The sequence below is a fragment of the Castor canadensis genome, chromosome 11 (genome assembly GCF_047511655.1).
Source record: "Castor canadensis chromosome 11, mCasCan1.hap1v2, whole genome shotgun sequence".
Classification (NCBI taxonomy): Eukaryota; Metazoa; Chordata; class Mammalia; order Rodentia; family Castoridae; genus Castor; species Castor canadensis.
Genome location: NC_133396.1, coordinates 133,733,542 through 133,752,628, shown reverse-complemented (window position 1 = coordinate 133,752,628; position 19,087 = coordinate 133,733,542). Strand labels below are relative to the sequence as shown.

The 19,087-nt window shown below is 34.5% G+C and overlaps 1 protein-coding gene across 16 annotated transcripts in view; it reads right to left on the bottom strand.

Moving 5' to 3' along the window:
• Positions 1 to 19,087, bottom strand: part of Dennd1b (DENN domain containing 1B) — a 231,054-nt gene that overhangs the window by 28,960 nt on the left and 183,007 nt on the right. For 14 of the 16 annotated variants that reach the window (XM_074048718.1, XM_074048714.1, XM_074048709.1 and 11 more), the window contains 5 exons: positions 12,500 to 12,590; positions 6,393 to 6,433; positions 5,619 to 5,687; positions 2,059 to 2,115; positions 897 to 1,004 (listed from right to left, as the gene is read on the bottom strand). In XM_074048718.1, the coding sequence (XP_073904819.1) occupies positions 897 to 1,004; positions 2,059 to 2,115; positions 5,619 to 5,687; positions 6,393 to 6,433; positions 12,500 to 12,590 (366 nt within the window). The remainder of the gene's footprint in view (positions 1 to 896; positions 1,005 to 2,058; positions 2,116 to 5,618; positions 5,688 to 6,392; positions 6,434 to 12,499; positions 12,591 to 19,087) is intronic. The other 2 variants (XM_074048708.1, XM_074048715.1) reach the window with 2 other exon arrangements.

The window sequence follows — 19,087 nt, the reverse complement described above, 5'->3', positions numbered from 1 at the left end:
TTCTTTTTACACTAAGAGCCACAGGGCCCAGTTAGTCAAATAATAACAGGGTGAACAATTCCACAGTGTACTGTGGTTGCTAAGTTATGATGTTTGGTAAGTTAGGTATATTAAATGCATTTTCAATCATGATATATTCAATTTACAATGGTTTTATCAGGACATAACCTATCGAATTGATGAGCATCTGGACAGTGGCTCACCTTTTTATTTCTATAGACTATCTTAATGACCAAGTGTCCGTGTGTGAGTTGCATTTTATTTTTGTAGTAAAGGAAATTTGTGGTTTCCTGCTCCTCATCAGGCTGTTCCCATTCTCTGGCAATCACATATATAACTGTCTCTCTCCCTCACTGGCTTATGAGTTTTATAAAGAGATGATACAGTACAGATTGAGTAATTCCTAATCTGAAATGCTTGGGAACAAAAGTGTTTCAGATTTTGGAATTTTGGATTTTTAGAATATTTGAATATCTCATATCTTGGGGATGAGCTCCAAGCCAAAAGACAAAACTCATTTATGTTTCATATACACTTTATACACATAAGACTGAAAGTGATTTCATTCATTATTTTACAATTATTACAGTGTACCAGTGTTTGAGTGTGACTTATCACACAAGTTCAGATGAGGGATTGTCCACTTTTGGCATCATGCTGGTTCTCAAAAAGTTCTGGATTTTAGATTTTAGAGGATGTGTAACCTATTTATACAGAATGCTCTCTGGAACATTTGGTTCCCAATTGCCTGCCCAGATTCTACCTACTCCTGCTACTCCAATACTGCAGGTCTTCTTATCATAAGATAAAAATTAGTGGGTCCAAAATTGTTCTTAAAGAATTCATTGAAATTATGTAATTTAGATATGTGGAAACACCAAGGGTAAATAACTTACCTGAGCAAGCTTATGCTTTTCTATATTTCCTCCCTTTTCATTGTGTAATGTGTAAACTGGTGTGTATTGTACCAAACCAGAACAGGCCCCGTAATCGTCCTCATTTTCCTATACATGAAAATGTACAAGAAATTACTTCAGACTATTCCTTCTATTATTAAAGTTACTTTATTAACGAAATGTCTGATAAACATGTACATGCCAAAGTACCATGACAGCTGTAAGTTTAAAGGATCCATTTAAGAAGAAAATGAATTTTTCTATAATAGGAATTACTAATTTCCAAAATAATCTCTAGTTATTTTGAATAATCTAAAAAACAATTTATATGAAGATAATTTGCTCTCCATTACTACAATGGAAGTTTTTAAGTAGTATGCTTTCTTCAAAGGCAAAAACTCAAAATGTAACAATTGATAATACAATTTGCAAAGATGTATAATCAAACAAAACATATATACACAGATAAATATTCATGCACCTGCAGTAGGGTGATTCAAATACAAATCCTCATATATAATCCTTTGCAAATTAAGAACATTTTTTAATGGTGCAAATAATGTGTACACATGTATGTAAATGCAAAAATGATATCTGTTGAAAGTGTTCCAGGAATGGGGGGGTCCAAGTAGAGAGGTGGAGTGGGTGAATTCAAGTATGATATATTTGCTACATCATAAGAACCTCTGTAAAGCCACAAGGTATCCCGACACAGCACAACAATAAAGAAAAGAAAAAAAAAAGAACATTCTTCAATTTAAAGTAACTATTGTAGAAAGAGCCTATGAAAACCAAATGATGGCATTTCTGGATTAATTCTAAGCCAAAGAGATTTAAAAAAGAAAAATTCTCAGCTTGAAGCAAGAACTTCAATTGTGATATCAAGGAAATCAACTTTATGAAAACATACATCCTGTTAAAGCATCTTTGAAGAGCTCTACGGTTCTTTGATAAAATATGCAAACAATAAAAAGACTATTCAGTGGATGCATAGAGAATGGCAGACAATTGCCAGAGGGTTTGTTATGAAAAATACATTCTTCAACAAAGGGATAAGCATATTTCAAAAGTCATTAAAACACAAATCTCATGTGACTTGTAAAGTATAAGCTTCAAACCAATACAAGAATCAAGGTAGAATGAAAAGAAGAAAATGACGCACCTTGTGTTTTAGCTTACTCTTCACTTCTTTTAATCCCAGTTTTGCATGATTTTTTGCCTAGAAAATGATAATAAATGTGTTCTACTCAGCATGGTTCTATTATCTTCTATAGAATAAGCATACAAGACCACATTCAAGAATAATTGCTAGCTATTCATATTTAGGAAAGGAACAACAGAATGTAATCTAACTCTAAACTAAAGGATACCTAGCATTCAGTTACTATTTTCTTAAACCTAAATTAGCTGGTAAAAAACATGGCTAGTATCTATTTACAAATATCATACATAGGCTAACATTTAACCTATCTTGCCTCCTAAACTATAAAGAACACAGGCATCAACCAAATTACAATGCACAGTCTTAATTTGAAATTGTAATCAACTAGGGGCAAAGAGAAAGCAAATCACAGCAGTAAATTATTTGGGCAAATGTTTCAGGCAACTTTACAGAGCTTTATTAAAGTGCTTTTTCAGAAAGTTTCATTAGCAGAGCTATCTCATTGGTGTGGATGCTTCACATATAGATTTTCTGACACAAATTAAAAGCCATTTCACAACTTAACAGTTATTCTCATTTTCCCCAGATTTCAGCTCCAGCATTTGAGTGTCTGAAGTCCTGCTGTGGCGCCCATGGGGCATGGCTGAAGACATCTGGGAGCTTCAGACAATTTAGCCTTTGTCCCACTGGGATTCCCACTCACAGAGGCCAGAATAAAAAAGGAGAGTTAGAATTCACATTTATTTTGAGTTTCCTAAATAAATATATGACTGCATGCTGAGTACTTAGGCAGCACTATCACATTAGTTGTCACAACGACTCATATTTAACAAATAAGAAAAGTGACATGGGGAGAAAAAGTCCACATAGCCTAGATTCAAATCTGGGTCAGTTTAATTACAAATCCCACCTTCTTCCCATCTCAAAGAGGAAGTAGTAAATTCATACCCTGAATTCAAGCCTCACCAGAAAAGAAGGCATTATGTGTGTCTATCTACAGCAGAGGGCACACAGACTACTTCCAAAGCCCTTGCTCCTACTAACTCCTCCTGCCTTCAGTAGCTTTGCAGAGGAGTGAATACACGGCTTTAACAAGTCCCTTGAAGGGAAAGATTTTATTTCTTTCCAATTACCATATGCAGTACCCAGCACAGTATCTGGCATATAGTTTTGAACTGAATGAAACAATTATTTCCTCATTGTAAATGGAGCAAAACATTACTATGGTAACTGATAATCTGAAAAGTCAGCTAACACTAGAACATAGGCTATGGTTCTTTAGAACTGATAAAGCACTTCCCCATTACTTTATAAGACCATTGAGTCTACTCATAGATTCAATATTTCTATTACGTAAAGACATATAATTACCAAGGAAAAATTCTTCTGTTCCCATTTCTTAGAATCTGTACCCCACATTTGGACCGTATTCTAGTTTACCTAAATATCCCCTAACCCACCTGATCATGCTAATCTTTTTAGATTTCCCCTACTGTAGAAGTTGAATCTATTGCCAGACTTTCCCTGGTTCTCCAGTTTGTATAGTGATTAATCGAAATGTCTATCTTTGATCATTTACCAATTACCTGGAAAATGAAGAACAGGTTCTTTCTAGCTTTTTCAATTTACCATGTTGAAATTTAACAGTAAACAACAAGGGTTTCAACAGAAATGCATCAAGCAAATGGCTTTGACTAATAGAAGAACCTAATAAAAAGATGACTTAGACAAATTCTTTAGCCAAATCAAATGCACATTTCATTTGCTGTAATTCTTAGATGTATGGGAGTGTGAGTTCACCTCCAGTTTTCTTTATTGCCCATACAAGCATGAAAAGGCTTATAGAACAGCTTACAGAATATATAGGAAAAATTTCAGGCATAGTAATAAGTACACAAAATGTTACAAGTAAGGACAAAAATCATTCTTTTCTTCAACAACTATGTCAGTACCTCTGTAATATGTTCAAAACACAGAGAAAAGTGATGAGGATACAAATATGAAAATAGGAAAAGTATCTCTCTCACTCACAATACCTCTTATGGTCTCTGTTCGATCTTTAAGATGAAGACAAGGTTTATTGCATGACAGACACTCTAATAATTTGTTGAAGAAAAACAGAGGTTAAAACAGGGCTGCCTCTTTGGGAAAATTAACAATTGACAGAAAATCAAGTTAAATACTTCCATTATCTCCACACAATAGAAATTGAGAGTTTTATTCAGAGTAATTTACAGGCAAAGAAGGAACTTCAGCAAAATGAGCAGTCTGGAAAGATTACTTTTAGGTAAAATTATGATCATCACAAAATGACTTATTTATCTGCCTCAGACTTCTTGATTTATGTGTGACATGATCACAAGATAAATGACAAAAGTCACTAAGTATATTCTAAGACCTCAGTTTGCCTAAAATTAATTGAGGGTGCAATCCTCCCAGAGAATTTTTAATTTAGAGATTTTATGTCTTTCAGTGAGGGTTCAAAATAAAACACTCTACTGATTAGGATAGAATTTTAAATAATGGACAAAATTTTGAATATGTTTGCTTTATTCACTGAGAAAGCATATGAAGGTATTTTTCTAGAATCACAACTGCCCTGAATATTTCTACACAATACATGACCTATTCAATTAAAAACAGAGAACGTAAAATAAAACCCTCATTGAACAGTAACCCACTAGCTTCTCCCTCAAAAAGCTACCCATATAGAACCACAGATGAATATGTACACAGACAGAGCAAGCAGCCAGCAAGTTCCTGGCATTCCTATGGGAACACAGACACATCTACATAATTTTGTTATTTGTGTGGGATTGGGGAAAATGTGGGGGGGTTTTCTCAAGGAAAACCTATATCTGAACTAAGAGTCTTAGTTGTCACCAAAAAGACTTTTAGGCTTGGTGTGATGGCACAAACCCATAATCCCAGTTACTCTAAAGGCAGAAGCAGGAGGATCCTGGTCTGATGCCAGCCAGGGCAAAAATGTGAGACCCTTCTTGAAACAAACTAAAAAACTAAAAAAGCAAAAATAAGTAAATAAAGTTATATTACATTAAATTAAATTGATCATGACTCAAGCAGTAGAGCACTCGCTTAGCAAGTACTAGCCCTGAGTTCAATCCCTAATACCACAAAAAAAAAAGAAGAGAGAGAGAAAAGAAGAAGAAAAGGAGAGAGATTTTAACTAATGAGAATCCATGAGTCTTTGAGGGAAGAGAGATTTTTCTACTTGAGTCTCAAGTACACAAGGGAATTTAAAACCTGCTGTATGAAAGAATCAAATTTTTAAAATGGCACCTTATCATGGCCTACACAATTACTATACAATTTTGCCAGTAGCTGTTAAATAAAATGGAGATACTTTTAGAATATATGAGGAACATACTCTTTCTATAGAATGGTAGAATTTAATAACTAATTTGCTTTGGTCACTATGAACTCAAAATTTGTTTTAGAGCTTATGATTAAACATAGAAAATATTGTGAATTTACATACCTAGGTAGAGAAATGTATACTTTTATCAATACAATTTTGAAATATAAAAAAGGAAACTCACAAATTTATATGCTGTTCGCACAGCAGGAGTTGCTTTGGTCATTGCTGTGTTGAACAGTGCACCTCCTTTCTGCCAAGAAAAACAGAGACATATTTCCAGAAACATATTTCCATACTGTCCTGAAAACAAAACACTGTTAGTAGAGTAGGAAAAGAACTTTACTCACAAGTGAAAGACCTATAAAAATTATTTCATGCTTCATGTTCTTAGGTTTCTTTGATATTTCAAAGTTTGTCTACAAATAAATAATTTTAAACAATACACAAACACTCTATACCATTCTTTTGGTTGGTATAACACATCATTTAAAACAATTTCATCTTGTAGGTTTAGGTATAAGAGTAACACGGACAGTAATATATACATAGTTAAAGCTCAGTAAAAAAGGAAGACAGTGTTCCTCGGGTATTTTAATGTCAGACAATAAAGTCTCAATCTGTAGAAGAGTTTTATATAAATACCATGTTAACAAAGTCATGTTACTGATACTATAAAATCCCCACCAACCCTACTACTCCATCCAATGCCTTGCTCTGGAATGTAATATAAAGTGGCAAGGAAATCTTGGTTTTAAAACAAGCTGTTTATCTCTGGACAAAAGATTTCCATTTTAAAATTATTTCTATGACTATTAACAAACTATAAACAAAATCAAAATACTTAAAGTATGAGAAAGTATACACACATTTCAAATATTATAAGTAAGCAGCACAAATATAAACATTCCTGCACACAAGTTGAGTGAAAGAAGAAACTTTGCAGGTTTTTTATTACCTTGACTGTGTGCACCCACTGTTGATATGACTTCGGGTTCCCTGGAATATATAAAAATTAGATGCCAGAAATGTTTGATCAAAAATATATGTAAAAAACAAGTACTAGTATTTCCTGTATTTTAGTAGGCAAATTTTATTTCTTATATAATAGGCAATGACATTTTAAGAGTTAATAAACAGCTCTAATTCTTAGCAACAGAGTAACTAGTACCTTTTACATTTGATGATTACTTTTCTTAACTCATATATAAAGCTAATATTCTATATTCTTTAATTTTAATATTACTTTCTGTGGGGGAGATATAACCTCTCTTTTGAAATCCAAAACTCCTATGCTTTTAAACTGATATTTCAAAGTTTTATGTCTATGTTTGTTTGTAAATGCTTACCACTTTTACATAATTAAGTTCATTTAAAAGTACTTCAAGTGTACAGAGAAACAGGAAACTGGAAGTAAATCTGGATATACAAAAAATGGTGAGAACAAAGAAATAATATTATTCTGTGGTTGTTAAATATTAACAGGTGATTTTATTTTAGTGCAACTAAATTGCAGTTTTATTTCTGAAAACATTCTCTAGTCATAAATCTGCAAATATGAAAGATGCTACCTACAGACATGTAAATCAAATGCAACATTTAGGCTACAGAGCACTGTGGTTATTAGGAAACTCAAATGCCAACAAAAATCTTATAAAAACTGGTTATCAACATTCTTCCTTAGTCAATAAGATAAGATTAGAAGGCAAAAAAGAAACAAAGGCACAGAAGTAATCTGTAATCTTTCATATCAGTTGATTTCATTTAGATTTAACTATCTTTTGCTTGTTTAAGTGCTAGATTACAAAAGTCACTATTAAAAAAAAAAGTCCCAATGGAGACTCAATCACTACCAACACAAAAAAAACCCTAAAATCAGACCACGTTCTTCTTTTGGTGTGGCTTAAAAACACAGCTATGTCCTTGAAGTCACAAAGTAAGAGGAAGCATAATCCCAGCCCAAGAATTTCCAGCTGTTATCTTTGCATCACTGATTAAAATCAGGCAAAAGGGCTGGCAGAGTGGCTCCAGTGTTAGAGCGCCTGCTTAGAAAGCTTGAGTTCCTAAGTTCAAACCCCAGTACCACAAAAAAAAAAAAAAAGGTCAGGCAAAAAGTGTCCCACCATGGATTATTAAAATCTTTCACTGACTTGAAAGAAATGGCAAGAAACTTTTATTCCAATAAATACTCTTACCAATCACACTGCTATTGTGCCTTTTTTGGAGAAAGACATAGACAGGGAAATAATATTTTTCCTTATCTTTTGAAATGACTAGAGCAAAATGTTATCTACTTAAAATGACTTAAGCTAGGCACAGTGGCTCATGCCTGTAATCCTAGCTACTCAGGAGGTAGAGATTGGGAGAATTAAGGTTTGAGACCAGCCATGCAAAAAGTTCGTGAGACCCCATATCAACCAATAAAAAGCTGAGCATGGTAGCATATGTCTGTTATCCCAGCTACATGACAAGCTCAAACTATAGGATCAAGGTCATTAGAAAAAACTTAAAAAAAATGTTTTTTTAATTTGTAAGACCTCTATCTCAATAAAAAAAAATCTGAGCATGGTGGTATGCCTTTTCATCCTAGCTATGGAGAGAAGCCTAAAATAGGACTGCAGTCTGGTTGGCCTGGACAAAAAAGTGACACCCTATCTCCAAAATGACCCCACAAAAAGGGCTGGAAGTGTGGCTTAAGTGGTAGAGAACCTTCCTCACAAGTGTGAAACCCTGAGTTCAAATCCCCATACCATCAAAAAAAAGATTGAGTGGAAAACACATATTTAACAGTTGAATGTTATTTCCCAAAGGTACAGAGAAAAATGATAATTTAGCATTCTGGAATAATGATGGAATGACAGGTATGTGCCATAGCCCAAAAAAACAAATTTTAACCCCAGAAAAATTTGAACCACAGAAAGAAAATAACTTCCATGGAACTTCAGAGAAGTTACAGAAAGGTTTCTGTCTGGTAGAGAACTGTGAGAGATTAAAAAAAGTTCATATTCAGCGCATTTCAGGTTGTGAAATGTTTTTTCTTGCTTTACATAATCTGAGTAGCATCTTTCTAATGTGAACCAGGCAAAGTGGGGGTGCCATGGGCAGTGCAGGCTGTGAGAAGGCTGTGGGTCCTGGGGAGTACAGGTCCACACAGGAAGGTGCCATCTAGGTCCCCCATGTAACTGGACCTCAGCTCTGTCCTTCACCAATACTAATAATAGCTGGTACCCTTCCTGAATAGGATGAAGAGGAAAGATGACGACACTGTGTTTAATGTGGTGTGAGGCAACTGAGGTTCCAAGATGACACAAGAGTAGCTACTGAGAAAGATAAGAATCCAGGCGTTTTAATTCCAGCTTCACTATTCCTTCAACTCTGAAATGTACCTCCAGGACTGCCTTATAAAATATAGTATCGCTTAAGTTAGACAGAGGCTTCCTCTGTGCCACTTCCAGAGTGACTGCATTAGGAAGAGAAAGAGAGCCTGACTAGTGAGAATTACCAGCTATAATCTACAATTATGAGGTACGAGTGCGAACGGGAACCTCTAGGAGCAAACGCGGGGTTTAGGGTGATGCGGAAACATGGCATAATTTAGGTGAATTTCTATCTTAAAATGTAAAGGTTAACGGGCTCTTTAAATTTTAATGTTTTTATGAATGAGGGTTCCAGTTTCCACAAAATTTATGAGATAAGCACATAATTTTTCAGTAATGCTAAAAATAAAACTATTTTCTTAAAGATAAGTTTGAATGCCAAAAAAATCCATCCATCTTTCTTTTAAATAAACTGTTTTATGCCAGCTAATAAGCACTATTGAGAAAATTCTTAACATTATTCTTTTAATCAAACAACCGAGTTTGTTCTACTCAAGAATGAAATTGCTGCATTTTTCACTTGTGCAAAGACTGTCTCTTCAAGTATATTGCTTTAAATTCCACTAATTTGTGGTTACTTATCAAAGTACCTAAGTTAATCTGATTTGTTCAATGTGGCCAGAAAAATGCCACTAATACTGATAAGCAGCTACCGCCTCTTCAAATTCTGTAATATTTTATTTAGTCAGTAAAAGAAACAAAGACTGACCAACTTACACAGGTAACCAGTGAAGACATACTTTTATACCACACTCTTATGTAGAAGGACTCAAAATATTTCTCCTTTCTCAAGCTTAGACAATCTGAGGTGGGTCTAAGAACTACTTTTATTCTAACTAATATTTATAAAATCAAACTAATATTTATAAAATCATGTCCTTAACTACCCAATATTCCTAGCCGCTTTCTCACAATTTGTGGTTTACCTAAGTGTGTCCTTCATTCTGCTCCTGTCTTCTCTTCCTACCTTTAACCACCATGGATACATTTCCCTTTACACACTTCCTGATATCTTTATTACTTTTCTTTTAAGTTAAAGCTGAATATTCTGCAAGAGTCTTACAAGAGGAATCAGGTGTAACACACGCTTCCTTACCAGTCCTGAGTATGAAGACTAACGGATCAGTAAAGAGTTTTCGAAAATCTCTGTGGTTCACATCCGATACAAAGATTCATAGTTCTAGATTCAAATGTTAATCTACATGATCTGTATCTGATTCTTCTGCACTGCACATGTTTAATTAGAGCCATAATTACAAAGCTCTACTGTGAATATCCGTGACAAAAACTGTTTGCAAACTACCATTGCAATGATAAGGGAGACAGAAAATAGATACCTCTTTGAAATTTCCTCATTTTTTTTTTTTTTTGCTTAAAGAAACAATTCTTTTCAGTTTTAGTTGATGTTAATTTCTCATAGCCCAGTGATTTTCTCTGGGCTTTATTTGTAAAAAGTCTCCCAGAGATAGTCAGAAGAGACAAGTAATTTTGTTTTATTCAATTAGAGTGGAAAGATGGAGTATACTCTTGTTTATTAAATGTTTTCTCATTAAGATATCTTTAAACTATGAAGCAGGATCATGGAGACCAGATAAGACATGAAGTTCATACTCCAACCTCTGTTTTCCATGTGACATTAAGTGAGTCACTCATCTGGGTGCCCTCATCAACATGGGACAAAGTTCCTGTTTTGGACGGCGGCCGGCGCTCAAATGGTAGACACCTGCCTTGCAAGCATGAGGCCCTGAGTTCAAACTCAGTACCGCAGAGTACTCCATAGGGTAAAAAGAGATGTTTGTTGCTGTCTTGGGAGAGTTTCTGTCATGTATCAGCACTCAATAACTATCTGCAGCTACAATTATTACAATTACTATGAGAGACATGACAAGGCAAGGTAGACATCATGACACAGATGTACTCGTCCTTCTCATAAATGTTTGGAGGAGACCTCAAGGAACTATTTTTTGAAACATACATGCATATCCCTGATAGATGTCTCCTAATTAGTAGCTTATAAAGCATTACTAACTTTTATGAAAGCATTAATTTTTCTTATTTAGACATCTACTGAACTATACTGCACTTTCTTCTGAAAATAATCTCTATGTCTACCCAAAACACAGCTAAAAATAACTCTGGCATAATTTCTTAAGGAGCTTTCTTGTTCACCGAAATTAGAAGCTGTTGACCTAGGCCTTTCTTTTAGATACGCAATGCAAAATTTCATAGCCTTTTTCATTTAATAAAGAGCCATTGGCATTGAGTCGCACTGAAAGGCAGACATCTCGAAGCCAGATAACAGCCAGTGCTTACATCTGCTTTTAAGCATTAAGACCTTTAGTAAAAATTTAGTCACTCTCTTCCACCAGAAAAGTCAGCTCTCTCTACTCTATCACAGAGGTATCTGGAGCAATGGTGATTACTACAGAATTTAACTGTACAGAAGGATCATAGTTCTGCCCCATTACTGTCACAAGGTGTCATCTCCAATTCTACAAAAGCCACTAGCCCCACAGGTCATAAAAATAATGAGACAGTGGTTGTGTAAATACTGAGTAGATGGCTCTAGCGATTTGTCCATAAGCTGACAATACTTTTGCTTTTCTGAGTTAAAAAGTAAGAAAGTGTTACCTTAACCCAAAAGTTCCATTGAAGCAAAATTTTCACCCATGAGCCAAGGAAAGCAAGGAGTGGAACAATTCCACACTCAGCTTAGTTGCTGAGTCAAATAAACTGACTTTTCCCCAAGCTAAATGTTCTCAATGAGATTCTGTGCTCACATCAGGTAAGGGTCTACAAGGCTAAGCTCATTTATGATGTGAAAGTATTTAAGAATAAAATTAAATGAAATTTGTAGGTGAGCACTTACTACTTTTTGTCTTTTTATAAATTATTTCTCAATGCTAGCAACTATTTATTCACACATGGACTAAAACCTTTGTTCACAAAGCAAACCCACAAAAAGCAGAAAAAGTTCTATTGTACCAGGTTAAAATGAGCACATCGAGATATGGAGGAATGGAATTTTTGCTAATTTAGCTTACCCAGAACTCAGAACATGACATAGTAAGCATTTACCAATACTGGCATTTCAAACACTCAAGCAAAATCTTCTACAAGTCAGGACAAAGTATCAGTTCACAATTAGCTCAGAAATCATTAATTGCCTAGATAATTTATAACACTGAAAATTTACATTTGAAGAAACAATTATGTTTGTAGAATGGTGAACTTAAAAACTTTTCTAATGTTGCAGCAGTCAGCAAAGTAAATTGAGTAAAGTCTTCTGAATGTTAATCCACTTGCTTATAGAGTGAGTTGTGGTGCTCTAAAAATTTCCTTTTGGATTATGTTGCCATGGACTATTTCACTCATAATCTGTTTTTAAATACATAAGTCATTCTCTAGAAGAGACCACTTTATTCAGAAGAAACTATAGGATTTAAAATAATCGATTTGTGTGTCATTTATTTCCAATAATATTGAGAGAGTCTCAGAGCAACCTTTCTGCCTTCATAACAAATATCAGGCAAAATGAATTGATACCACATTTCCTATAAGATGAAAAGTATATTTAAGACATTGTATGTTTATGAGAGACTAGCTCTTTATGAAATACATTATATCAGACCAAAGTGAAAAAAATCAAGATATTAGAAAACATAATTATTCTGTAAATAGTCCTCACCTCCACAAAAGCCACCTGCAGTGATCTCTTCTTCAAATATATCAGAGAAACCTTTTCCTGCATTTAATTTTGCTAGTCGACCATCGATAAACTGAAATTAAAAAGGATCAAATATGTTCATTTTTCATAGTATTAGCTTTTACTTATATCAAGAATGTTAATAGCAAATTCTCTCATATAATTATGCAGATATAAATGATATATGCATATATACATGAAGTTTTCAAACACTGTAAAGAACAGATGTTCAGTAAACAGCAGTTAATTGTTAAATTATAAATGTCCAGCCAAGACTTTAGCTTTATTAATAAGAAAAGGCAGAATGCAGAAGTGAAGGATTTAGGCTTTGTATCAGTTGTTCAGTGCACAGCCCCTGTAGAAGGGTTTGCACAAAAGCCGTGTTGCCCTGTCAAGTCATTTGCCCATGGGGTTGAGACTTCTCAGTCTGTTTTCCTAGCACCTGGCTTATGGTGTTGGATTAGCCTAGGTACATTACCTGGCAGTAATATCCAAGGTTGTTGTACATTATAGTCTTGAGATTAGTTAAATAAAACATTGTTTGTCTAAACTATTATGTCCGAAATTATACCTGAGTACTAGGTAATTCTAACCATTTAATAATAAAATAAATATAACTTTCATAATTCTTAGTATCGTTTTTTGACTGAATGATCAGAATTTGAATTATTAATTTAAATATAGTTGAATTAAACATATATTGCCTTGACATGCATTATGTTATTCTAAATAATATTCTTCAGTGTTCTAAAGGAGAGATTTGAATGAAAAACAGAAGCTACCATAAGCACCTGGAAAATGCAGTTACCTTGGAAAGCACCTCCTGTCACCTGTTCTGCCCCATTCCTACTTGTTCCAACACATACAGAATGTCAAAGCTTTGTGGCACTGATGGTGCCCCTGAAATCACCCCCCAGGTATGTGGGTATGTAGGTTGATTGCAATATTGATTATTGCAATCAATAATGTTCTTTAAATACATATGTATTACTGATACTTGGTTACTTTTTATTTTTTGGGTTTTGGCATCTAGGAGGCGATGTCTTCACGATGCAGATGAAATATCTCTGAGGTTCCTTGCGTAACAGGCAGGGGATAACACAGAAAAGATTAGATGCTTGTTGAAGGGTAAAACTGAAGATTTGAGGAGTAACATGAAGTTTTCATATTCATTATGAAATTAATTCATCCTGACCGTGACTTTCACTCTCAAAATTTAAATTTTAACTGAATTAAAATAAAACAGCTTGACATTTAAAAAAAATCTCATACTCCGCACCAGTTTTCTATTTGAATGGCTAATAGAGAAAACTAATTGGGAGTCATTGTGTGGAGAAGTACGGTATTCCTCATGCAGCAATTTAAGGTCATTAAAAACAGTTACAGTATAAGACTTTCAGATCAGAGTCAAGAAATAATGGCAAATGGATCAATACATGCCCATTCAAAATGTATTGTAACTATCTCCTTATTGTCATAGAATGCTTTTGAAAAAAATGTGGTAAGATGGGTTTAAACAAACATAACTTTAAATGATAAAGTCTTGACTATTTTGGAGCTTGGTTTACTCTCACAAATCCTGGAGCTCTTTGAGACCATAGATTACCCATTTTCATATCCTCAATAGCACAAATGTCATGGAGTTTGGAGTGTGAAAGGCAGCATCACAAACCTGCTAAATAGCTTTATGATCTTGGGCAACGTCTCCCCTGAGACTCTGTTTCCCCTTCTATAAAGTGGGAATAATAATAAATACCTATGGATATTTGTGAGAGCTAAATAAAATACTATGAAGTGCCTCTATGACAGACACAGAATAAATGCTAAATAATAATGTCTTTCCTCATTTCCACTGCCTGCTCCATCTCTATCAACTTACAAGCTTCCTGAGGGGCACATCATCTTTGCCATGTATGCATCTTCAATACCTGGACTTAGCAACAGCACCTGACATACAGTTATTTTTTGTTATTTTTGTTTGTTTGTGTATTTTTGGTGCTGGGGATGGAACCCAGAGTTAATTCCTCTGCCGCTGAGCTACACACCTGTATTCCTGACACATTTTGAACTGAATCAATGTTGCTGAAAGACTGAAGCAATGCTAAAGGTCATATACTTTTACCCAGCTATAAAGTGAAATAATTTTACAGAATTAATTCATTTAATGCTATCTTAGATCAAAGTTAATAACACAATGCTGACTTCTTTTTGCTAATGGTTAATTTGAAAGCAAGGCAATTTAAAACACATGTAAAATTTGACTTGCACACATTTTCAACACAAGCAAGATAAATGAAATTAAAGTGATCTAATTTCATGGACTAAGTATCATCTTTTAAAACATAAGGTGAAAGCAAAATGAACATTTAAAGTAATGCATTACTGGCAAGAGAAACAAACCACAGCGTCCTTTTAAAGGACTTAATTTGTGCTAAAAGATTAAGAGTATAAGATTTTTTAAAAGGTTTTCATTTTTGTGTTTACTGAAAATAATCCATCCATTTTATTAAATGAGTGGAATAGTTCAAGTGAGAAAGAGATAAATCCCAAAACTATTTAGGGATTGTGCATTTTTGAGCATGAGTAACTACCTTATGTCACTTAAAAACGAGTGATTTGAGCCAACAGAAATTAATCATTTGGTAAAATGCCGCATGTTATCACTGACTTTGCAAACAGTCCTGTCAGTGACAGTCAGACACCTACCAATGTACACACAATAAAAATGTTTGCTCTTCCAATAAAAGATTGATTATGTGTACAAACACACAAAGGTTACATGTACACATACACAAATACTGACACCCAGGAAAATATGTGGAAAGGTGGTATTAATGGAGAGGAATGCTAAATGTGATCATTCCCCAACTGCTTTTTCTATTTTTGAGTCAATAAGAGCTATATTTTTCCAAGTGGAGTTGGTTCATGGTCATGTCACTCTAACAACTCTGGAACATTTCATAGTGTGTAAGGGACATAAGAACATGGTAAGGTACTGCTGCATACAAATAATTTTGAACTAAAACATCTCTGTGAAAAAGTTATGACTCTGTATGTGCCCCAGCATGTTGCTTGATTAATAGTTATTATATCATTTAGCAACCATGTGTCTTTAGGTAATTGGAATCACAGTTTTGGGAGAATTAGTTTGTTGTTGCAAATAACATTGATAACAATGAAAGGGATACAGATGTAATTTAAAACTAGGTTGTCAGTAGCTTTTTGGGAGAATTTAAGAGTAAGCATGCTAAGTAATCACAGCAAAGCACAAAGAATTGGAAACCTTACAAAAATTAATTACCTTGTAATTCCACAGTATGGATTCTGATTTGTTATAAATTATGAAGATAAAATTATGTACATAATATACATAATTACCAAGATAAATATGTATAATTCCCAAGATCAATGATATTTTTCCCTCTAAATCACCAAATGTAAGAACTAGGTTTTGTTAATCTTCATGACATGATATAAAGAATGACAAGTTGGAGATAGTATTTCCAAGCACCAAAATTCCTTTCTGCTATTGTTTTTGATATGATATAACTAAGGTTTTAAAACTTTTTTTATCTTCAAATAGTTATCTTTATAGAGAACTGATTCAATTTAAACAAATGACCTATTTCTTTAAACATTTCAGTAAGCAGTATGATTTATGGAAGTGAAAATTTACCATAAATGTTTGAAAATACAATTAAATATAAAATGAATGTTTAAAAGTGTACATAATTTAGAACATAGACTTGATGGCAAACTTCTTTCCAAAAAATATAATGTTCTGATCGATTCACCCATTAAGTTTGAACACATGGTCAGCTGTCCAGGAGGAATGCAACTGTTCTCTAAAGGTCAGTTGTACACTTTCCTTTAATTATTCACTGGTCAGCACACTTCCAGCATTTGATTTAAAACTCTAAAACAGGTTATGTGATTCTCAATGTCCTAATGTCCTTAGTGATAATTTGGTCATGCAACCAAAACTCTGAGATGTCCATAAATGAATTTCAGGATTCTGATATTTACAGTGAATCTATCTGATTTTGGAAAAAGCTCATGAAAAAAGATTGTGCTGATGACTCAAGGCCATGATCCAGTTCTTCATCTCATTGGTCAAGGGCACAAAGTGCTGTTCTTTTGTGCTAACCTGGCAGCCCTGGCACTGAAGCAGAGCAGCAGAGACCCTGAGCAACATGGTGATCAAATCTACACACCCAGGGCCTGCCTACTTCAGCCTGAAGGAATCCACCCTACCTCAAAACTGTAATCTCAAATTAGAATCTCGTCATGGGTATGAACAGATCTGATACAATAAAATTGTCTTGACAGCTCGAGAAAAATAGTGTTTTAAATGAATTAGAAGTCTTATGCAAATAAAATTTTAAATAAAGTAAATATGCCCTTTAATATATTGATTTCTTAATGAACCTTTAAAATTAAAAATAGTTTAATTTAAATAATTTTTCTTATAAATGCTTAGTAAATTTTGACAGGTTAGTGAAAACTATAATAAATTGCTACAATAAAATTAATCAGCAGGTATTTGTAGACATCTGCTAAATGTGAGACATTTGGTTAGTAGATATATATACACATGCACACACACGCATACACACATGCACATATACACATACATACATGCACACACACACACACACACACACACACAAACTACTGCAGCACATAGAAATAAGGTAGGTTGTTTTAGAGTTCAAACCAAGAGAAGTAAGTATTTGCCAGAATGGAAATAAAATTACTTTTATACCATTTCAGATTAGTTAATTAGATGACTATAAGGCTCCACTAAATTAGATTATTATGGTATAATGCATGGGAAAACACTCTGAATTGTATAATGAACCCATTAAGTGTAACTTATTAGCATTATTATTGAGACTAATAAAGTAAAAATAATAGGACAATACTACCTTCAAGGATATTTGTCAACTGAGAGGTATTAAGAATTTTGTTCAAGTATTTAGTCTGGCCAGGTGTAGTGGCTCATGCTTATAATTTCAGCTACTTGGGAGGTAGAGGTCAGGAGGATCATGGTTTCAGGTCAGCCCAGGAAAAAAATTACAGAAACTTCATCTCAACAAACTAGCCAGGTATGGTATTACATGCCTGTGGTCCCAGCTACATGGGAGGCATAGGAAGGAGAATCACAGTCTGAGTCCAGCTCCAAGTAAAACTCTAAGACCCTATCTGAAAAAATAACTAAACCAAAAAAGGGCTGGTGGAGGGGCTCAAGTGTTCGAATGCCAGTGTAGCAAGCATAAGGCCCTTAGTTCAAACCCAAAAAAAGGAAGAAAGAAAAAATAATTTAGTTTGTTAAACTTTGTGTTCACTAAACCAATTGATTTGATCAATTAATACTAGTTAACTGAATGTTTTCTATATTCCAAACACTTTTCTAGATTCCTGGCATTCCAGCAACAGGCAAAAATTCAAACCTTGTGATGGTAAACTGTCTAAAGGAGGTAGGAGGTAGCATGGCAAAAGAATGCTAAAAGACAAGGAATGATAGGAGAATAAAACAGCACAGGGAGGAGGTGAGGATGGGGCCAGCAGCGTTCCATTTTAAGCTGTGTGGTCAGGGTGGGGCTCTTGGAGATGGCACCTAAGCAGGGTGTGAAGGCAGTGAGGAGGTTTGATGGGAGAGGAGTCAGGACAGGGAAGCAGCCTGAGTAGAGGCTGCACTCAGCCGGCTCCCAAGTATCTGCAGATGTGAGATCTTCCCAACAGCCTACAAGTGCGTCCTTTTATCTTGTGACCCCATTTACTTTTCTGTGTCCATTTCTGTTCCTCTTAACAGTAAAATGCAAGAGCCGTCAGTACTTTTGTCTCCATGTCTCTCCTTCTAGGCTTTAAACATGATTTCCATCTCTCCGTGCCAGCAAAATTGTTCTGTTGAAGTAACCCTATCATCTCCGTGCCACTAAACCCAGTAGTCATTTCCAAGTCCTGGTTTTAATTAATCTGTCATGAGCACTTAACAGTGTTTATACCTCCCTCTTTGGTATTTTTTCTTTACCTGACTGCTAAAATAAAGTACTCTTCTGATTTCTGTCCTACCTCACTGTTCCCCACACTCTTTCTTGCTCTTCTTTGTTACTTTCCAGTCCCTGCACCATGGGTCATTTCTATTTACACTCATTCCTTTGGTAATCTCATCTGGAAGGCAGTCTAATGGCTTTAAGTATTATCTCCCAAAGAGTCTCAAATTTCTATCTCCAGTCCAGTTTTCTCCTCTGCTTTGTTTATCCATTTGCCTAATCAATATCCTACTTGAATTATCTAATAAACACGTCAAACTTAACACGTTTAACTAAAAGTTTCTTCTTCCCAAAATCTTTTCTGGGCTAATTAAATGACAACTATGTTCTTCCAGTTTCTCTGATGAGATATCATGGAATCATCTTTCTCTCATACTTAATATTAAATCTCAGAATACTCATTGGCCGTATCTTCAAAATTAAATGTATAATCTGACCAGATCTCATCATAACTTCCATCAACCAGTTCAAAATTGCCATCAACTTCTCAACTAGAGTATAGAAATAATCTTCT